At 46.5% G+C, this 23,568-nt stretch overlaps 1 protein-coding gene across 2 annotated transcripts in view; it reads right to left on the reverse strand.

Moving 5' to 3' along the window:
* Positions 1-23,568, reverse strand: part of PEX14 (peroxisomal biogenesis factor 14) — a 71,221-nt gene that overhangs the window by 43,047 nt on the left and 4,606 nt on the right. Inside the window, exon 2 of one of the 2 annotated variants that reach the window (XM_066203179.1) lies at positions 22,359-22,406. The exons of the other annotated variant lie outside the window; for it this stretch is intronic. Within the exon in view, the coding sequence (XP_066059276.1) occupies positions 22,359-22,406 (48 nt within the window). The remainder of the gene's footprint in view (positions 1-22,358; positions 22,407-23,568) is intronic. 2 annotated transcript variants of the gene reach the window in all.

Here is a 23,568-nt window from a genome sequence, read left to right on the forward strand (position 1 = left end):
AAGCCCCCCTGTGAGCTGTCAGTGTGTTGTGCCTGCGGAGCGCCGGGGCCAGGCTGGAGCGAGCGGCGATGGAGCAGCTGAGATCCCCGGTGTTCTGCCACCCCGTTCCCATCCATCCCACCGCGCAGCTCAGCTGGCACGCCGCGCTCTCGGCTCCTTCCTCCCCTTCAACGCACTCTCCCCTCATCTCGTCTGCTTATCCCCCTACAAAGAAGTGACTCCACGCAGTCCCTGCCTTCAACTTCTTTGTTCCAGGAGCTACTCCACACTTCCTCCAGCTGCTCCTGAAGGCGTGACCTTTCCACCTCCTTCATTCACACAGAATAAGCCTTTCCTCACATAACCTCACCACTTCCAGGGATCCTGCTCTGCAGCTCCAATCACACTTACAGGCTCTCAGCTCAGCGTATTCTCCACTCAGATTCCCTTTGTTCAATTAAATACATCTATCCCATGCAAAGCCCTTAATTTTCCTGCGCCCCTCAGCTTTTTAAAGATTTTAACCTTGGGAAAGTCTCGTTTAACCCCAGAACGCATTTTGGGATACAATTTGTATTAAAAATGCTGTAGAAAATAAAGTTTTATTGTATCATATGTTAAGGACATAAAACATCCCAGATAGAAGTGTACAGGAGTTGACATGATAGACTAATATATTTTAAGGTCTATTGTGTAAATATGTATTTAGGGAATTCTAAAGCACGGTATTATTGACCCAAGTCTCTCTTAAAACACATTGATATATGGAGTAAAAACCCTTATGAAAAGTAGCAACATCATCTGTGTAGTAGTCACCTTTCAAAGTGAATTATCTGTCATCTTCATTTCTTTATAATTCGATTGAGAACACAGTGGACATCTTGACAAAATTCCTGTCTTTTTTAGAGGAATAATATTCAAGATAAACTTACATGCATGAATCTAAAAAGAACCAGAAACTTTCACATGTACATTAAAAGAAACGTACAATAACTATTTTTATTTGCAGAGAAAATGTGCTAGATGTGTATTTCTTTTATTTCAGAAATACACCTTCAAATGAGACTTCATAACATCAGGCTTAACACAATAAAAACTGTTACAGGGAAGTGATAAATGCTGGAAAAACATCTTATAAGAAATATGAGCAGAAGAGCAAACTAAATGTATTAAACTGATAATGCAGCCATAATAAATTTAACCAGTGAGCAGCATGAACCTTTTTTCTAGAGTTCAAACATTTTAAATTTCATTGAAGAGAAATCACCTCACTTTCGGAGGGAAAAATAAACTTTAAAAATCCCCTTTTTGTAGTTCTGCCTAAGCTGAAGTTGCAAGCTCGGTGTAATCCCCAGTAGCACCAAAGAAGGAATCGCAGCGAGATGAGCAGGGTGGGGGTGCGCGGGGATTTCGCCTGCAATCCAGCTGGCAGCGAATTATCTGAAGTTGTGTTTAGAGGAGAAGGGCAGCGCTGAACGCCGCGACCCCCGAGGGTGAGGCAGGGACTAACGGAGAGCTCTGCCTCCCGGCCGAGGCGAGGGAGCTGCTCCCCCCCCGCGGCAGCCGGGACCAGGTCACAAACCATCGCACAGGACCTCAGGGACGCCACACACAAGGTCAAAGCTCAGGAGGACAACCAGCTTCGTGTAACTTTCCACGGCAGTGCCCGATTTCCACAACTTGCTTCTCCCTTCTTTCAGGAGGAAGCCTAGGGATGACTGGGGCTGTGCGGTAAAATTAACGCTGTTCGAGCTCCATCACTCCAAAGGAATGCAGCAGCCCAGTGTCCGAGATGCTCGCTGCAGCAGAACGAGGACCGGTCCCTGGCTCCACAACTGGAAAAAACGCGTGGTCGAGGTTCCAGGGGAGCAGATGACGGCACCTCCAACTCTCACCTTCCTCACTCCTCTCTATCCCTGCTGCCGTTACTGCAGAGCTCGAATACAGCAGCTTTCAAAAGAAATCCCTTTTACCCTGTTCCCTTCACATGTGTACAATGTAAAAACCAATGAAGCTGTAATTTATTACGTTTTCATTCTTTTAACTGCAGGGCAGACAAGGACGGCAGGATGTTCATTCACATGTTAGGGAGCTGGAGAATGATGTCAGGATAGAAGTCTGTGTCACACCTAACAATTGTGCCTGAGTACTTGAAATCACTATTGAATGGGAGACTCCACAAGGCGGAATCAAACAGGGATGCACCACAACAGGAGCACTGTTCACACTTATTCAGATCCTTCTCATTCGACAGTCAGAGGACTGGGCAAAACCGAATACAATGGTTTAGATTTAGTCCAAGAGGATCGAAAGTAGAACCCATCTGCAGAAGAAGCTATAAAGATGTTTTAGACCGAAAAGACTCCAATGACAAGAAAAAACAGCAAGTTACTATTCCTCGAACCTCCTATTTCAAGAACCCAAATTCACAGAATTTTTAAATCATAGGAAATGTAGATTAGAGAACAAATGTTTTCCTTTCAGCAATGAAGCCCCAAAAAACTAGGGCTGAAGTCAGGGGGCTGAGATGACATTATGACAAGGAAGATCTGAATGACTGAATAAATATAGGAGATACTGGAGGAAACTATCTGGATTACCAGAATCTAACAAACAAAAGGTTTCATGTTAAAAACATTAAAGAAGCTGGAAATTGTGACAGGTGCACAATAAATCATGCAAACCACAGCAGTTGGGAAGAAACAGCAAAAGGAGAAGGACTTAAAACACTGGAAGACCTTTTTGTAAATTTATTATTTTACTTAGAGCTCTTTGGGACCAGAATGGTCTTTTTCCTCTGCATTTGCACAGTGCCTGGTGCTGGTCTGCAACTGGCCTCCTAGACATTTATTACAACACAAATAATAATAAAGACTGAGCAGACCATGCACTTTGTTCCTGCTGTTAATTGCCCCATTAAGGGAAAAACGAAGTAAGGGGCAAGAAGCCTGATTGGCCAGAGCTGCCCCGTCTGTGGGGACTGCAAGTGGAATAATTTTATAGATTCAAAAGCAGCTGCGTCCCTTGTCTTTGTCCAGTTCTCAGCAGAACGGAGCTCACATCCCTCAATTCCTCCTGCAAATCTAGCAACTTGCATGAGCAGCCTCAAAAGCAACTGAGTTTCCTTGTCGATTCTTAGGTTGCTTCCTCTGTAACAGAGGTGAAACACAGTAAAATGGCAAACATGAGGAACATTTCCACGGTAGCTGTCCAGACCATAAATATTCTGCAAACAATGGGCTCACTTCATTTTCCCCTGAGGTCAATCTAGCATTGTTCACGGACATTACATTCACTGCTTAAAGAAACAAGGCATATAAGTGTCAGGACAAATCCAGGATGCTGCTCAACCTATACAGGACAGTGCGTACCAAAAAATTGTGTGTACCAAAAAATCCAGTGTACTCATCACCTACTCTTCTTTCTCAAAAGATCTTACTCTTACCTGAGTAAGATCCCATCATCCTAAGCCGAGTTAAAACATCCAAGAGAATTAGTTCTACAGAGAATCAAACTGGTGCCTGTGTACTTGTCCCGAATTCCTACACAGAAATTTAGGTCCAAAACAGGAAGGCCTGAAAAATCAGAGACGGTTCAAAACAGCACTTCTACTGGGTTTTATTTTTCCTAAACCTTGGCACAGCCAGCACATGTCAGGGACTATTATAATTATGCTCTTTATGTGCTGAAAAATTAATAAACAATTACTCACTTCAGGAAAAAAAAAAAAGAAAGCAGCCATTTCCTTGACAAATGCTGCAGAAAGCGTCAACATCTCCCTGAAATCTGGGTCCACAGCAGGGAATTAACACCAAGGGAGAACGGCCACTGCTGCTACAGACTGGAATGACTGGAAGCCAGAGGCTGTAATGCAGTTTTCTCAGGACTCTGCACCTGATCCAAAGGAGCTACAAAGCATTTTTATATCTTTGTAACAGAAAAAAAAAAAGTACATTCAGGTTTTAATGCTGCTTTGCCTCAAGTACAGGCCGGTCAATCAAATTCTATCAAGCCACAAGGTCCAAAATTTGGTGTTTGAAATGCACTAGCTTCAATCCGTCTAGGGCCAAAAAGGGCTTCTACACTGCCTTCCTGGCTGGAAAACCTCTGCTGTGCTAGGAAGTCAAGCTCACCTTCCCAGGAAACTATGAGAAAGATGAAAAATACACTACACACCTTCCTGAACAAATGAATGAGACAGCAAACCTCTGGGACCTTGGTAAATTCTCGTTGCAATTTACTTACAGTCTAAATTTTGACTAAAATCTACTATTCAGTAAGTTCTTCCCTAAAATACTGGCAAGTACTATATTTACTTCCTTGAGAATCCATAGGGAACTCTGGCAGACCTGCACTGAAAGGCTTCCAATATTCTTTAAAAAATTAAATAAGCTAAATAAATCCCGCATATCCCTTTTTAAGCAGACCCACACTACACAGTCTTCTCCCCACCCTACATCAATGGTAACCCAATTCAAATGCCTTACAGCTCTGTCTGAGAACTAGTGGAGAGATCAACGCTTTTTATCTTAAGGATTATGGATCACTCCCCGGGTGACTAACACACCCAGCAGCCCATTAGAACCACCACAAAGGGCAGCTGCTCCTCCTCCCACCCCTCTGACTCGAGAAAGCAGCATATAAAACTTCACCCCTTCACGTTGCAGTTCTTCGCCTGCCTTGTTTCATACTCTAAACACACCAAGATTTATTAGCCTTTACAGTAAAAACAAATAAAATGATGATGAAGTAAAAACACAGTGATGTAAGGGCTGCAGCTAGCACCGTTTATCTGTGGAAATCCAATTAGTGCTCAAGTGGCAGAGATACCTGGAAAAGTGCTCACAATCGAATCAAAAAAAGATACAAAAACATTAACCTCATGGCTAAAAACTCCACATTTAAACATTTAAAGTAATAAGAGTGCTTTTATTGAGTATTTTCTATATTTCATTAGGTTCCAAATTGACGAGGAACCCCAGAGATGCACTTCCTGGGCTTTTGGATCCTTAGACCAAATGCTTGACTTTGTTGTCGGTGTTGTAAAACACAAAGAGTGTTTCTTGCCAAAATAGCGAACTTCTTTCTGCAGTGGAAACTACAGCAGCAACTGCACATCCAGGAAATGCTGGAAAGCCTGTGAGGGTATTCTTTGATCTGAGACATTCATTCTGTACTCACCACGACGGGAGCAGAAATGTTGCTGTTGTTGTTTGAATTATTTCTGCACGTAAGGATGTCTGGATTTACCTGTAGAGCTGTGCTTTACCAGAAACTGTTCTCTCAAAGCCATCCCCGTGCCCCTTGGCTGGGAAAGGCACCAAAGTGATGAGATGGATGCTGGAAAGACAAGTACCCACTGCACACCTTGACGGGCTCAGAAAAGGAGATGGGAACGGAATAAATAGATTAGTCAAGCCCCCAGCAGCAGGGCCCTCAGATTAGGTCTGATTACAAGACTTACAGAAAAAGCACACAGCGCAACGTCCCTGCTGTGCCCTCTGAACACTGTGACTCCGCTGCTTTCTGCCAGCATTAAATTCACTTCCATTTATTAAAAGAGGAATCAGGAGAGAGTCACTGTCAATGAACAGAAGAGCAAACTTCTGAGGAACATGCTCTCTAAAAGCACAGAACAGGAGACAATAATATTTCACAATTTTGGGAACATCTAACAGAGCCTTCCCCACAGGTCTGCTTGTGGCAGAACACTGCACTTGCCCCCAGTGCCCATTCCAGTGCACTGCTCTCAGGCTGTACAGAGGAGTTGAATACACACATCCAGAACAGACTGCATTAAATGCAAAATTAAATGCACTAGAATTCCCTTCCAAGGTGAATTAACTAAGAAGCAAACTTCCTTGAATCATACAGAAGAATAGGTTTTAGTTTGCATTTTTCCATTTTTAAAAGTCTGAAGGCTTTATCACCTTCGTAGGGATATTTCATGACAGATCACTGTCAGGATTTTTACTTAATGCTAATCCTTAACTTTCTTTCTTTATAATATGAATCCATTGCTCAGAAATAAATTTAAAACTTAAGGATATCATTTGAACAACTTGGGCAGTAAGAAAAATACTTATTTCCTGACTTTACTGTTTCCCTGAGCTGCCAGTCCGACTCAAATGTTCTGAACAGACTGGCCATACTTGTGGTATTCCCTTTCTGCAGAGAATATTCATGAATTAGCTTCCACATGCCACAGAGTGCAGCTTGTCTTCAGGGAGAAATTTCTACATCTCTTTAACTTTCGTGCTTGGTATGTAGCAAATTACAAAGAGGAATATGATACTTAGAATTTGAATGTTTAATGTAAAAAAATGTTTAATGTAAAAAATTGAAGGAAAAAATCCTGTACCGAACAGATCCAACAGAGCAACATTTAGATTCCCCTCCTCTCCATCCCCTGTAACCATCAGGGATGAGAACGGGGTGAAAATCAGTGGTGAGAGACCTCCTGCTCTTGTCTGGAGTATAAAGAGTCCTGGTTTATTATTCTGCATTTGCATGTGGCAGCAAATGTGTAAATGTTTTAATAATACAAAAATCCCAATAGAGTGGAGGAGGAGGATATGAAATGAAGAAATACAAGGACATTTACTTTCTTGAGAGTGAGACAGAAAGGAAAAGAGAGAAGGAAGATGACACGATAAGGGACAAGGCAAGCTTTTCTGGGGTGTATCTGGAAAAAGCTAAAAGAGAAATCATTAGGAAGCCCATAGTGCATCTACAGCGATATAGCGTGGATCAATTCATTTAACACTGCCCTGTACATTTACAGAAAAGTACTTTTGATATAATAAAGGCTCATAAACACACAGAAATTGGGTTAGACCTGTTTCAAATTCCTGCCAAACAATGGTTCAGAAAAATGAAGCTCTATTTTAATTAGCTCGACTCAAGAGTGATTTGATAACAGCAGATGCTGTCTGGATGCTTTCAGCTTGATGGGCTCCACATACATGAACTTAAGAGTGGCTTTGATGCAATTAGGTCTCTCTCTCTCCTTCAACATGTGTTAAACTGAACCAATGGCTTGTGTCTATTTAACATCTTGAACTAGAGGGATATTGACACTCCTCATCACTCTTCTCCAAAAGAGAGGAGCTGAAGTGAAGAGAAGCAGCTTATTCGGGGCCTACCCACAGTTCCAGCAACTTCAGGACCGAGAGGAACAGGAACCTGTTCACTGCTCACAATGTAATATTAAGATCTTAACATCAGGTCTGTTTCTACCACAAACCACATTTCCTGGCAAGTTGTATTTACAGGCTTGGTTAGTCCCAGTCAAAAAACCTGCCCTGTCAATTGCTGCTTCAACTCACGTCATTTTCTGTAAAAACAAGAGGGATTCAATAACAATTCCATACATCCCTTGCAGTCGTATCTTCCCAGAAGATACTCCACAGACACACTGCTCCATCAGAGTGGCTTCCATGCAGCCATGGTACTGCTCTCCCACTGTCCACCACTTCCTTTTAGAGACAACTTCTGTCCCTGGTAATATTTGTGCATTGACATCTTAGAGGCCCCTTTGCCTTCCTGAAGGGATGCACCCACCTCACTCTGCAGCCAGAAAGCACAGGCATTTGCTAAAGGACACATGCAACATAGGAGCTGCTTTAATGCATCAGGGACAAGGCTAATAGGAGGTCTTGATTTGTTAATTATCTGTCAGTTTGTCACAGCTGGGCTGCAAGGAGTGGGTGAGGGGGAATCTTTCTGCTTGGTTCTTTCTCTAAATGCTGAATTAGGCTGTCAAAACCTTCATCCCACCACAAGACGCTGTGAAAAGAAGAGCCAGACTATCCTTTTCTTCCTCCTTTTCGCAGCAGGATATGCCGCTTCAGATGTCCTACCCTCCCACCACGACTGCAGAAATGTATACTGCATATAGAAAATGACCTTCACACCACCACACCGTGCCCCATTTAGTCAAGGGACATTAGCAGACCTGCGCAGGATAAATCAGAGAGGAAATCCCAGGGCCAGGGGAGCACACAGGAGGCATTTATTTCGTAAGGAGCCCTAAAACTGCTACCTGCTTGAATCAGCGATTTCCAAGCAGGGTTTTGGAAGGCAGAAGGCCTGGCCCCTGTGAGAGCAGACAGATAGATATATGTGGAGTAACAGAGATAAAAAGGTGGAGTGGTGTCAAGATTCCCTTTCTTCTTACATCTCTGCCCCATGTAATCCTCTAAGTAGGGGGAAAAGTTCAGGCTGTGAAATGGGATAATGTATGGAATACCCTCACGGAGACAAAGCTAAAAAAGCAGAAAGCAGGCTGTGATACGGCAGTAGAATTTACCACAAATGCTTATACCTCCTAAATCCAGCTAAACATGGCTGTTAAGCCATGAGAGATGCAGGGAGATCCCCACCCACTCCTCTGCTTTCCCTGCAGGCCACGTCCAGAGCATCCCATCACTCGAGTCCTTTCCTCAGCAGGATTATGAAAAATCCCCTGCAGGAGCTTCCCACATCCAAGAGACACACCCCTTCCTACCACCAGCGACGCTGCGCCCTTTCAGGTGTGGGAGGCTTGAGGTTTATTCCCTGTACGCAGGGGCACTGCCTGTTCCCGGTGGGAAAACACAGGGCATCCAGTTCTGCCTTGGTACAGGTGATAAGAGCTACAAACTCACCGGAACTGGACAAAATTACCACAAACATTCCCCATTCCAACATTTCAACAGTTCAAAAAAGGTGTCTTAGGTTAACATTTGTATATTTTACACTTAGGACAGCCAAGGAGCACCTACGAACGGTCAGCACGCAAGTCGAATTCTCAGAACAGTTTTCTTCTGTGTACTATCTTCTCCTATAGCTGGAAAACCTCGTGCTTTTCGTCTTTTGATCTAAAATCCTTAGAACTAACATTTCATTTTCTAGTGCGACCCAGCCATCACCATACAGCAACCAGCTGAAAGGACAGAAGAAGATCTGCCGCTTCCTGGACTAATTATTTAGTCCTGAGCACTAAAACTAATGATACATTTTGCACAGACAGTCCTACCTTCCCCAGATGGGGTCTATTGAGAAATCCACAGGGGACAAAATAACTGTTTCATCAGGTGAACTTAATAGATCCATTTCAGGCAATATTTCCAGAACTCAACTCCAGAAAATAAAATTTGCCAAAGCACGGCTTCTCAAAATTTATGCAAGCTTGACGCCCTTTTTCACTTATTTATTGTGGTGGCTCATCCCACATTCCTCAGCTGAGATGGCATCAGGTTCCTTCAGGAAAATAAGAGTTACTGAAGTAAATGCTACCTCTTCAAACTAGGAGGAACAGAGCCCCAAACAGCAATTACAAGTGGAAAGTTGTTTACTGGCGAGTGACTTTGTGACTTCCTTTGAAGCCTTTGCATCCCTTTGGAGTTCTAACCCAAGTTTGGGAAATTCTGCTTTAAGGAACTTAACTATAAAGAGACATAGCAGTGGTGATGACAGCGTGGTGACACAGCACTGCTCCCCACCCTACACCTACGTAAGAGCTCAGGAGCAATTTCCCAGCAGGTCCTGGTGGCACCAGCCCCTGTGCCCCACAGTGACAGGGCTCCGGGGTGCTGGGATGATGCTGGAGATAACAACCCGGCAGCATCGATAATACAACCAATGCAGCAGTCAGCATTAATTATCCCAAACTACTACAGGGCAAGGCCTGTGTCTCCTAAAACATCTGTCTCTCAATCTTCTGGTCTTTAATAAAACCACCCTCCCAGCCATAGGGTGTAACTAGAATTGTACATACACATGTGCATGCAAAAACACAAATGCATAACAAGAGATTCAGGTCCTCATTAAAAAATGGAATAAATAAGAATTCACTAAGGAATTCTGCCCGGGTCTGATTTCCAGATCTGGTTTTACTGCATTCTTGCCCACAGCCTGAAGAGCTCTGGGTGCCTCCCTATCCCTCTCCAGCTGCACCATCCTCTTCAAATTCAGACTTCTTGCACCTATAATTACTAGGTGCTCTGTGCCAGGCTCCTTTAATTAACCAACCCAACTCTTCCCCCTTTGGGATCAGACTAAGCTCTTTTTTATTAGATCCATCATTAGCTCCATCAGTATCTAGGCCTAAACACGATACCTTACACCACTCCACGAGTGGGGCTGTAGGGTGCAAGTGACCTCCAAAGCACTTGGCTGCAGGAGAGGCAAGAAAAGCCAGGCTATGAGCCCAGGAAAAGTGGCATGAGGGGTGGATATAACTCCTTCCAAATCAGCACATCAGCAAAAACGACACAGCTCAAAGTCTTCAGGAAAATGCACGGTGTGAGGGGACCTTGGTGTTCCTGTTGGGAGCTTCTGCAGCGCTGAAGGTGGTTCAACCCAAAGATCAGAGGAGCAAGACCAGAATAAATCCCTTATTTGTCCTTACACTGGAGCCAACCTTCTGATTCTCAGGGCTTCAAGAAAGAGCCAAGCATTCCTGGAGTGCACTGCTTGCCCAAGCCTCACTCTCTCCAACTGACAGTCCTATCAGCTTCCACTCTCTGAAGCTGTTCCACCTAATTTCTAGACAAACGGCAGCCCACACAGGCAAAAACCAAAATGTCAAAGTGCACCCTGGCCTTGCGTGGACCCCAGACGTCCTGTATGGGAGTGCTCACGCACGAGGCAGGCACAGGACAGGGGGTGGAAGGCAGAGGAGCTGGTGATGCCCTGGGATTTCCTGGGACAGGCGGACACTGCGGCTGCACGGCCTCACTTCCCCAGAGAGTTTTCTCAAGGAGAAGGCAGCCATCGATCTCGGGACACACAACTTCCAGGACCGTTCCTTATCTCAGAACAGCTTCTGCCACGAATTCCTGAATGCGCTTTAATGCTTAAATTATTAAATGCATTAATGTATTTACATTATTCAAGTCGTATGTGCATTTTTCTAAGATAATTTATGTATAAGAGCTTGAATGTCCATGACTGTTAATGTCTACAACCCTTCCTGTTCATTATTGATTCTGGAAGGAAAAAAAAAAAAGGCAGTGTTTTAATGCCTTATTTTTAATGTATTAAGAGTCTGAATAAGTGCATTCTCTTTTTTCTTTTGTAATTTCATAATTTAAGTAGTGCATTTATTAAACTGACACAGTATGAATTGTGGTGAAGTCTGGCACAGGTCCATGCTGCCAACGCAGGCCAACCGACCATCACGCTACTCTGCAAATCAAGCACAAGCTCAGCTCCTCTTACTCCAGCTTCTACTCCCTACCTGAAATCAGAAGGGACACAGACTATAAAGTCTTTTTAAAACACATTTTCTTTTCTATTTACATGGCTTTTCTCTGTCATCTCCATTTTAAGTTGGTGAATTTTTTTATCTTATTGATGAACTGTTCGAATGCAAACCTGATTTGTCAGTGAGTTTTGTCACACATACTACAGCTTAAAAATGTCTACAGTACCTTTTAATCCCTGTAGTTCCCAAGCTCTTAAGAAATCTAAACTGAATATAATTTTGCTGTTTCTACACCACAGTTGTCACATCATAAATCCAAAAATTAGCTCACAGGTTAATGCTCACAGGCAAATTACATACAGAAATCAGGTCATCTCCACTGCTGAACCACAGGCACTTCCAGAGCAGAATGCAGAGCTATTCAGCAGTAGCTGCCCATCCTGTGTGGCATTTTGGGACACGAATGTCATAAGAGGCAACAGAAACTGCAAAGAAAAAAGTCAGCTAACAAACAACAGAGCCACCTCCGCTCCCTCCACCCACACTTAAATGGTGTGTATGGACATGCACTTTATATATAAATTATGTGTAAATGCCTTGGATGTTTATGGCCAAAAACACTACTTCCCAAGTCCAGTTTTTACTGCCACACAAATCCGCTGCCAGCTGAGCCTCCACAGAGCAACAGTGACACCCGATGGCTTCCAGCTTAACCTTGGGACACAGCTCCCTGGGAGGAGAATCCAAGGGTTCCATTCCCTCTGTCGACGTGGTGGCCCCAACTCCAATCACCTATCAGAGCAACTCATCAAGGAGCCGAGCTGCAGAGAGATAAAACTTGCTGTACGTAGGCACTGTATGTAATTAAGAGTGTGCATAAGTTTCACAGTACATTCTGCATAATTACAGCCCTGCCTGGCACCGCTGCCAGTGCGAGCATGAACACACACGCACACACATAATGTATGCACAATATTGTGCATATGGACTTGGGAAAAGACAGGGAACAGTGAAAGTTGCTGGCTGTTGTTTTAAGAGCTGACTCTGCCATTTCTAAGGTTAAGTTTGTGTTTTTTTGCTACTCATTACCATTCTTTAACTGTTACAATTTATATCAGCATATAATGTTAAATAATTACAGGGAGCGGAGCTCACTCTAGCGAGGATATAAATGCGCTGTGGGATTCTACAGATTTAAACAAATAACACTCACAGCAGGGGGTGAGCAGATGAATTAGCATTAATATCCTGCCTGGGAGATCCCAGTGCAGTGTTATGGCTTAAATACAGATCTTTTCTGTAACAGTCAATATGACAGCTCCTACCAATACAGCCCAGCACACCCACCAGTCAATATACAGCTGCAGCTGAAAGAATGCCCTCGCAATAATCCATACAGCAGCCAGTTAAAATAAATAACTTGCCTTTAACAGCCTATATCACGGCCAACTGCATTAAAACCTTCCCTTTTAAGGTCTATACAATAGTCAGCTAAATGGAAAAACTGGCATCCTTCTTGGCAGCTTCAGAGGGAAGTCAGGCACCGAATGGGTGAGAGAATGAACTCTCCTTTCATCTCCTGGGGACGAGGGGCGTCCCCCCGTGCCATGGTGGGGAATCCTGCTCTGCTGCTATCACAGCCGGCACTGAGAGGACTCCTTAAGCCTCCGAGGCCACCACTTCACTGCCTTTCACAAGCCAGTACATTTCCTTTAAAACAATAAAGACCAAACCCTATTTCTTTCCCGACAGGAATAAGGAACCAGACCACAGCTGGCCAGCAGTAGCCAGCACAGAGATGTGTGTTTCCCCAGAGTAAAGGCAACGTGCTTTTTCTAGCACTTGTACCACTAGAGAGATACCCCACCTCAGCCTAAAAGCAGAACCCAGAGCTCTCTGTTTTAAATCAGTAGCTGCTTTTTCACTCTCTAACAAGAAGCAACAGGCTGAGGTAGGCTGCGAGTCTGCCTCCCTTGGACTAGAGCACAGCCCTTCATTGTGCAACAGCAATTGCAACAGACCATAATATAAATCATGACAGACATGGTTACAAAGCACCCAAATCGGAGACCTGAACTGGAGGAAAACCCATGGCCATGACAAATTCCGTCACAAGGCCACTTCTACACTTAGGGTCAGACCCTGCTCTCACACGGAGAGATTTTACCCTGGTGCCCCTCTGCTGGGAGGGAGTGGCTGAAATTCGCACTTCAGATTAACTGCCCTGCAAAACAAACCTGCAGAACTTCAACAGATTACAACAATACTTCTTGAGGCAAATTAAGAAGTAAAACACCAAAAAAAGTCATAAAGCACTTAATGCTGAGCTTAGAGTTTACAAACTACTGTACAAGCAGTAATAAATCTCTAGAAAATTAAATGTGTGGCTATTTTCGTATTTTCCGTTCTGCTAAGAGATTTTACCAATAATGAATTTTGGCACTAAAATTCTACATTTGCTACCTTCCTTTAAATGAAGGGAGATAGATGACAACTTTGTTAGAAATAGAAATGATAAAGCAGGAACTGCATTTATTTTTTAAAACTCCGCAAATTCAAAACATCTGACTGCTTCCTTTTTAAGAAACCTGTCCCTTTGGGTATATATTAAAAAACATAAACATAAACCAGGGGCCTACAATCCCACCAGATGTTTGGCACCTGGGGCCTTTTCAAGCAATTGATTAAGAAAGTTTGGTTTTTTCCAGGTAACAGGAAAAAATTGTGTCTAAAATGTTTCACATTTTCAGTGCTGTCATTCTACTTCAGATTTGAAGGGAAGACTGCAGCAACAAACTCATTCCAGCTTGCAGCCTCCCAAATTAAAAATAAATACACACCACCCCTACTCCAGAAGTCATGGTTTGAAGCTTTGACCATATTTTGTAAAATGACAGTTATTAAAAACAACAAACATGCATCACTGTGAGTCATCTGGTTTCCAACTTCTGAGTCAAAAGGGGCTGATTCCACACAAACTGAAACCTGGCTCTCCGAGGACTCGCATGTTTAACGATTTGTATCTCTGCACCACAGCTTCAGAACAGGATGTGGAAGAAAAGAATGAAAAGGAGGGAGAAAGGGGAGGGGAAGGGAAGAGAAAAAACACTTTTTACTGGTCCCAGTGTCACTGCAAATAAAGACCACGTCAAGATTTAAACCATAATAATGGAAAGGCTATAAGGTCCCTGCTATAATGTTTCCTCTGATATTCCCTTTCATAAATGTTCTCTTTATGCTGCATGCTTGGCAATAATACACGTAACGTTTGTGAGCCAGCCCCGCTGGGGAAGCTGCAGCATATGAAGCCTCACACAACTCACATTAGAAGCCAGGCAGTTCATTTACCAGTTCCCCAACTCTCCTTAGCTCACCCATCATCTCCAGGAGAATGCCACAAACCTGAGGAGACAAGTCATATAAGGCAACCTCCACATGTTTGGCTGCAACCAGATGTGTGTGTGCCAGTGCATGGACACGCGGCTACCTCCTCCTCCAGTGCAACCCCTTTCTGCACTCCCAGCTCCTGCAAGCACAACCAAGACCCTGAGCCACCCGCAGCCGTGCCAACGGGGCCGGGGCCACCTGAGCTTCCTCCTGGCCCACGGGGAAGGACCCATTCCCTCAGGAGCTCCGCTCTGCCTCCCCAGAAGGAACGGCCTCCAGCAGCCTGAGGCACCCGCCTGCTGGACACAGCACCAGCCCCGTAAGAACTGAGACCGGAACCCCTTGGGGCACAATCCTGAACTTCCCAAGGGACCCGACACCCCGACGGGGCGCTTGGCAGCTGACCCTCAGACTGGACACTAAGTCCATCTTCACGGAACTGTGGCAGCCTGAGCTGAGAAAAGGGTTTTCAAACACCCAGTGTTGGGGGGCCAGGGGCAGGCTCATCTCAGTCTCGCCTGTAATTCTCAATCACTGCACAGAAAGTATTTATATCCTGTTGGCAGCATGTGCAACCAACGCGACTCCCTGTGTCAGAGCTGTCAATTATGGGCTTGACTTATGAGGAAAGATTAAATGAGCTAAATATGTAGAGCTTGGCTAAGAGACCAGGATGGGGGTGGGGGGAAGGAGAAATGATGTGATAACTGTCTGCAAACATCTGAAGGGTGCAGATGCTTAAGGAGGAAAGGAAACACTTAGGATCGCACACAAAACAAACAGCAGCAAGCTGGAAGACACAGGGAATTCTCACTGTGTAGCTGGGAATCTCCATTCCAGCGAGATTTCCTCCACTGCTGAGCTGTATCCCAAGGAATACCATCATTCGGGCCATTCAGATGCTTGACAAAACACCAGAACACTGACAGCAGACGAGAATTCTGCTCGAACCAGAAGATGGAACAAGTAACGCAAAGAAGTGGTGCACGTTGTAGTGCCCTCTCTTGCTTCTCTCCAGCTGTAAAATCATTTTACTAAAAAGCAATGCTTATTTTCTTTGTTATTTTTCCACGCTGAGACTTGTCATAGTGTGTTACAGGGTCACAGCTGGGAAGAGGGCACGGTTTGTACAACGTAAGAGAGAGAGGTGCTGCGTAAATGTGCACACAAAAATAAAAAATCTCAAAGATTGTTGGGCTGTTTGGAAGGATTTGCAATATAAGTGACATATGGAGAAATACAAGAAATACGAAAAGCAGTGAAAATTCCTTCTAAAGCAGGATGGTCAGGGACTCCAAATGCAAGATTTACACCAACTCTCAACTTCCTAGTTTGGCAAATCTTGGTTCTGAATGTGCTGGCATCAGAAGAATCTCAAGAATGTATCCCTGTCTGCTGTAGAGAAAGTTCTTTCAGGTCCTTGACTACTCTGCCTTTTGTGCCCCTGCTGACTTTTAACGTGATGAACATATCTGAGGCACAACCAAGATGTTTTCAAATGGCACGATCTCCCAGGTAAAGGTAGGAGATGAAGGCCAAGGAGGAAGGAGGAAGGCAAGAAATGAGGGAAATCATCCCACGTAGGCAGCTATAATCTTATATGGATCCCAGGCTGCCACTGGATTCTTTTGGATTGCAGGAACAATGCCAGGCAGTGCCTGGGCAAAAGGAGTCCAACTCTCCAGTGGTGTTAGAGGCAGGAGAGGAATTAAAAATCCCTAGCAACATTTTTCAGAGTAGGAATTTAATACTGTGGAGTCAAGAGGCACTCCAAAGAACAAGTTCCTGCAGAAAGTTATTTCAAGAAGCTAAAACGGCAGTCAGTCACTCTGGTGAAGCTCTTCAGCTGGTCCCTCCTCTCCTCAAGCACAGAGAACTGTGGGCAATTGCTGCCCTCTACAAGCTGCTCTGCACATAGCAAAGCTCCCACATCCGGAGCAGGAATGATGCCTTTATCCCACCTTGATCCCGTAACCACTATCAGTGCAGGTACTCTCTGCTGTGCCCTGTGCCAACAGCACACAGCAGAGTGCTCCCAATCCTCCTGCCAGCTGAGCAAAGCAGGACAAGAGCTGTAAAATTTGCCAGCTGTTTGTAGGTGCAGCACCTGCAGACCCTGGAAACATCACATGAATACAAAGAAACTGCTTTTCTCAAGGGGAAAATATCAAGTATTAAGTATTTCCTACCTGTGTACCAGTGTGTTTTTCCAATGTCTCAAAGCACTGTAAACTTCCATTTTACCTTCAGTGAGAGACCTGGGATCTCTGAAGTCAAATCATACCTAACCTTACAGAAGACTCTAACATAACTCCCTGTACTTTAACTTCCTTGTGTGTTTGTAAAGATCAACTTGCAGTATTACAACTATTTCAAAACCGTTTGTCTGAAAAGCAAGTAGGAATTGCTTTCAGAGCTCTCCTCTGCACAAGTGCACAAAAAAGATTATGAACTACTAACTCTTGCCCCTGTCAGTGACAAAGACTGTCCCTGTCCTGGTTGTGCTGCCTCATGCACCACTCCGAAGTGTCATTTAACCCGTCAGCTCTTGGGGACAGCCAGAGCCACCAGTACATCTTGTACAGGCTGATTTGGTCTTAAACCTGCTGTGGCCTGTGACTACTCCAAGTTTCTAGCTCTCATAAATTAATGTATTGATTAATATATAATTAATATATAATCATATTAATATATAATATTGATATACAATGCTGTAATACAAGTTATATCCCAAACTATTGCAGTCTATCCTCTTTTAAAATTGCAGTTTAAAGGAATTCCAAACTTTTCCACTGACCTCAAATGGGCAGTTTAACCCGGTATGACAGTGTTTCTTTAACTAAGCTCAGTGAGTCAATTTGCATCTGTGTGCTTGGCACACATTAATATATTTGTCTAAATCAAGGGAGTAAAAGGAATCGACAGATTAAGCGAGTGCACTTTGCATGAACAACGAAAGAAGTCGATGAACACCCAGAAGAAAGAGAGAAAAACAGGCAAAACCCAATAATCTTGAACTTATCAGAAGGTCAAGCACGAGAGAGCTCTGCTCAGTCAATCACAGAGCTCTCTCTGCAGCAACGCAAAGGTGATCGTGCGAGGCAGTCACACACCTCTGGCCCCCTGCTCGCGGCCCAGTACACCCAAAATCCGCCCAGGAACTGCCCTTCGCAGCCGGCTGGGACTGCTGGCCAGCACGGGGATGCCACGGCAGCGCCTGCAGGACTTCCCCAAACCAAGGGCAGCATCACCACAGGTGGAGCTGAGGTCTCTCCCTCCCCTGCCGCAGTTGTAAATCACCCTGACTAACGTTTCCCCGAGGGCTGTAAGTTAGTTGCCTGCTGACTCTGTCAGTAGGAACCGTCTGGAAATCCCCTCTGGACAGATTCGCTTTTAGAGAATCAGTCAGTGTACGCCACCACTAGGAACAAACCCTTTGGGGCAGATGGAAAATTTGTACAGTAAACAGGTATAAATCTCGTCTTAAACAATAAAGGGTGGGGAAATGGAAAACAGAAGTGTGATGGGGAGTGTCCCTCCAGCACACCCCAGTCCCTCACATAATTTCTGGGGAAAAAAGTTCTTCTTAAAAAAAAAAAAAAAAAACAGACAAAAAACCACCATAATCTTCTACAAGTGTAGACTAGGACCTTTGAAATGTAAAAGAAAGGATAAGGATATTACAAGGTATCCTTTGCTAAAGAATGTGTTCCAGAAAACAATGTGATTTTCAGTGAAAATACCATTCTTGATTTCATTTCAAACAGTGATTTCAGGCAAAGAAGAACTTTAAAAATTCTCATGTATCTCATTTTCTGTAGGGTTTGACAGGGCAGAAAGAGCCTCTTCCCCTTCATAAGAAGAGGGACATGGATTCTCAATTTGCCCACTGGTTTGTTTATAAAAAAGCAGACTCTGAGTACTCGTAACTAAGATGAACCCTGACAAGCTCTCTCAAGTCTTGTGACACAGATCTGTAGCCTCTGCTCATTCCCACCCATGGTTTTGTTCAAATGGTAAAGATAACAGCGTTTGTTAGAATCAGTCTCCACCAACTTCTAATTACACCAGTTCAAGCTGAATGTAAAATCTCAATTGCAAAGCTCCTTTCTCAGAAACCCAAATGAAATTTTCTGTACTCACTCTACTTGAGAGGAAGCATAACAAAACAGATAAGGTGTAAAATGAGACAACAAACCAGAAAGGATTTAATAATTCTACTGTCTGTCACTGACTGCAGAGTACCCTGTGATGTTTGCACAAAAAGGGGAATTAAAAGTGTTCTGGCCATTATCCTGACCCTTAAATATTTGAGAATCAATTTAACAAAGGGTGGGGAAAAGCCACGAGAGCTCCTGCACATTCCAACAAACTCTACACTAATTGCTAGAGAGGCAGCAGTAATTCTTGTTAACTTGTACCTTTCAACAGCCTGTAAAAAAAGGAATAAAATGTCCACATTTCAGTGTTCACAGCTCTCATCTGCAGCAAGAAACAGAAAGAAACAGAACATGCTAAAAATAAAAGAAGAAAAATTAAATAATCTACAAAAGAATTCAGATCCAGGAATTCTGTGACTTAGTGAGCAACCAAGAGAGTGTTTTACATTTACGACCAATACTTTCACATTTACAACTAGGACTTCTTCCCGATACCAAGCAGCAGGTAGGGAATGAATTTTCTGTTTTGCAACAGGAAAAAACCCCAAACAAACAAGCAGCACGTGGAAAGGCCTCAGTGCCAACTCTCCTTCCTTAGGTTCTCCCTACAGCCCAGGTTCCTGCTGGAGGCTCCTCAGGCACAACCTCCAGAGCTGTAATTGAGGCTGCAGCAGATTGGGCAGAAAGCAAAGGCCAACAGCAAAAACATTCCAGCTCTGGAAAACACCTCTTTTAACACCAGAGGATGGTTAAAAAGCTACAAGACTCTGCCAGTGAGAAACAGAACAAGCCTAACAGATGATTTAAATACATTCCGGAGAGATTTCAGACCGAGGAAACATTCCCGGTGTAAAGGGGATTTTCTACTGGTTTAACCTCACTGAAAGGGAGTTTGTCCTCTGTAGTTACATCCTTTGCACATCCCAGGACTTTGCTTTGAGTGGCTGTAAAAAGACAAACCCATTCCAATTCCACAAGTGTTCAGAGGCTTATCAGAGGTGGCTGCTCCAAGCAGCAGGGGACGCAGCAGCGCTCACTGATAAGCTGGACTCAAGGAGAAGCTGATCCCGCGCTGACGGTGACAAACGTGGCCGTAAACAGCAGCAGAGCGAGATGCTGACACTCTGTGAACACAAGGTTACACTTCCCACTCCGCAGCAGATCTTAATGGGCCACGACCGACAGCCAGGGAAACGAGCGTCCCCTCGCTGCAGAGTTACGGCTGTCCCCAGCCTCCCACACACACCACGGCCACTGCCCTGACACACTGACCTCAGCTGGGGACGGCTCCTCGCCTGGGACAGGCGCTCGGGAGGACGCCGGGCAACTCCAGGGGTTGATGGCGTGGGTGTGGAGTCTGTCGGCTCCCGTTTGGTGCCTCAAAATATCAGAGGTGGGTGGGAGAAAGAGCACTTTGGATTGTGACGTGAGGCTGTAGGGCTGCATCCTGAAAGCCCCGGTAAGGCCCTAAACCCTTGCAAGGCACCCTGGAAGACCCAAAAGCAGGGTACAGTATGATGTGTCAGTCCGTGTAGCAGCTACAGGATCTCGCAGAACGCCAGTCTCTGTGCAAACAGCCAGGAACCCTGGCTTCTCCTGGGTCCCTGCTGGAAGCAGCAGGCCGTGGGCAGGGGTGCAGGCTAGGCAGAAGACAGTGTCCCCGTGCACAGGGCACATTTAGCACCTTGCAGGACAGGGTCCACTAGAACCACAAATCCAGTTCAAAACCAGCTTGAGACTGTAACAACTCCTGCTGATACAATGCCAGGTGTTTTAATTCTATTGCTTTCTCATTCTCCTGTGCTGCCGTGACCCAAAGAGGTCTGTCCTGTGAAGCACCGAGTCTCCCACCCACCAATAAAGTCAGAAAGGGTGGGGGGTGCAGAGCAGAATTTGATCATGAGGCTCCTTCCTCCCTCCTCGGGACTCCTGCACTGCTTACCACCAAATGTGAAGTCCAGGCCCACTCCCCCGAGCACACAGCCCCCCAGAGAGCTGCTGGATGCGTGCCAGGCCGGGCCGGTGTTTCCGTGAGCACTTTTATGACACGGCCCCATGTGCTGGAGTCTGCTTTCGGGGCCAGCATCTCCGGCATGTGTGCACGGCAGCGTGCACCATCCTGGCCACTGGGAAGCCACAGCAGGATGGTGGAAGTCAGGTCATCTGGCTCACAGACCTGAACTGCTCTTTTAATAAGGCATCTACAGAGGAGCAGATGGAAGCAATAATGACTCCTAAACAAACATGAACTCCTAAACAAATGTGACAAAGACCGTAAGAGTTTGTTGTTTTGAAAAAGTTAATGAAAAAATAAGAAGGAAGCCTCTGCCTTTCAGAGGACTCTGATTAGCTCACATGCTAGACTCACCATCATGAGAGTAGTTTATGTTGGAATTCTTTAGTGTATAAATAATTTCATGTAGTAAGAATATCCACCCAAACAGAAAGATATCCAATTGCTATACACTTCCTCTGAGCAATTCTGCACTCACATATACAGTAAGAAATTAATTATGTCTAAGGTAACGTTAGAATCTGCCTTGAGCAGGAACAAGCTGCCGACCAGCACAGGCTGTGATGATCTGCTGCCTGCCCTGACCATTCTAAGGGAGGGACAACCAACTTCTCCAAAAACAAACCACCAAATCCACCACAGGGCACATGGTGTCGATAACAGCTTCAGGTAATCTCATGTACAGGCGGCAGCGCAATTAGGGATGGCACAATGTCACTAGAAAGAGAGACTGCCACTGCAACAGAATTCACAAACAGCCCTTTCACGAGATGCATTATATTGACTTCTCAGTTCACAGCCTTTATTCACATCTCTCTTTTTTAAAAACCATCTCCTGGGTTCTCGAGGTCAGAGTCACTAGGTAAAAATACTTTGATGCGGCCAGTGCCACAAGTACTTGAGTCTTCTCCCTGCAAACAGTTGTGATCAACAAATGAAAACTGCAGAAGAAATTTGAGATTTATATATTTAGGATGAAAGCATTGGCTAAGAGTTTTGTCAGGGTTTTGGCTGACTGAGGAAGGAAGGAAAAAAACCCCAAGGTTGTAAAAAGCCATATACTGCAGCTCCAGGAGCGGTGGCTCACTTCCCACTCTGCATCACCATAAAAAGAGCAAACAAAACAGGGTTCTCTAAGTTATCCTCACACACAAAAAATCCCAGGGCCCTTTCCAAAATGCTTCCAGAGTAAAAACATTGGATTACATGCACTGCCAGCTGACAAACATTTCTAAGCTCAGTCTGAGTGCCTCTGAACATAAAGACAGCTTGAACGAGGTCTCTGAGCAGCGGAGGGGGCTTAGTAAGAGTACAGCACTACGAACGCCTCGCACAGGGCTTTCTTCAGGCTCTTTCCTAAGGAGGCTCTGAACGGGAGCGACGCTGGGGACAGGCCTGGCCCAGGTGACCCACATCCAACCCGGCCCCACCGAGGATGCGGCCACAGGCCAGAATTCAGAGATGCGAACAGCGTGGCCACCGGCGGCACTTCACACCTTTCCCACACAGCACCAGCTCCTCAGAAAAGCGAAACAAAGGCTGGAAAATGACGCGGCAGAGAGAAGAACAACAACAGCGAGGCGGCGTTCCGAGGAAGGAATTCTCGGCCCCGTCCGGAGGAACTTACCAGCGGCTCCCGAGGCGCGGCGCTCTCAGCGGCGGGGCAGGAGCCGGCCTGCGGAGCAGAACAAGAGTGAGCACACATCGCCACCCGACGGACGCCGCCGAAACGCCGGGCTCCCGGGGCGGCCCGGGCCGGCACCGTCTGCCGCCGGGCTCCCGGGGCCGCCCGGGCCGGCACCGTCTGCCGCCGGGCTCCCGGGGCCGCCCGGGCCGGCACAGTCTGCCGCCGGGCTCCCGGGGCCGCCCGGGCCGGCACCGTCTGCCGCCGGGCTCCCGGGGGCGGCCCGGGCCGGCACCGTCTGCCGCCGGGCTCCCGGGGCGGCCCGCGCCGGCACCGTCTGCCGCCGGGCTCCCGGGGGTGGCCCGGGCCGGCACCGTCTGCCGCCGGGCTCCCGGGGGTGGCCCGGGCCGGCACAGTCTGCCGCCGGGCTCCCGGGGGCGGCCCGGGCCGGCACCGTCTGCCGCCGGGCTCCCGGGGCCGCCCGGGCCGGCACCGTCTGCCGCCGGGCTCCCGGGGGTGGCCCGGGCCGGCACCGTCTGCCGCCGGGCTCCCGGGGGTGGCCCGGGCCGGCACAGTCTGCCGCCGGGCTCCCGGGGCGGCCCGGGCCGGCACCGTCTGCCGCCGGGCTCCCGGGGCCGCCCGGGCCGGCACCGTCTGCCGCCGGGCTCCCGGGGGTGGCCCGGGCCGGCACCGTCTGCCGCCGGGCTCCCGGGGCCGCCCGGGCCGGCACCGTCTGCCGCCGGGCTCCCGGGGGTGGCCCGGGCCGGCACCGTCTGCCGCCGGGCTCCCGGGGGTGGCCCGGGCCGGCACAGTCTGCCGCCGGGCTCCCGGGGCGGCCCGGGCCGGCACCGTCTGCCGCCGGGCTCCCGGGGCCGCCCGGGCCGGCACCGTCTGCCGCCGGGCTCCCGGGGCCGCCCGGGCCGGCACCGTCTGCCGCCGGGCTCCCGGGGCACGAGAGTGGTGGCCACCCAAACACAAAACCGTAAATACCTCTCCCCTTTCCAGCGTCCAGTAATGATTTACCTAAACCTCACAATCTGGCAGCAGTACCAGGACCATCCTGGCTTCCCACACATAATTAAGAGATGAAGTTTTGTCCTCCAACTCCATTCCTCATTTCTACGCATACGCCAAAGAATCTCAGTATTTGTTTTTCCCGTTTGAAAAACACACAAAAACGATACAGATAAAATAAGTATTTACCACAAGAGGG

This window comes from Chamaea fasciata, unplaced genomic scaffold (genome assembly GCF_029207755.1).
Source record: "Chamaea fasciata isolate MVZ Bird 193981 ecotype frontalis unplaced genomic scaffold, bChaFas1.0.hap1 SCAF_23, whole genome shotgun sequence".
NCBI lineage: Eukaryota > Metazoa > Chordata > Aves > Passeriformes > Sylviidae > Chamaea > Chamaea fasciata.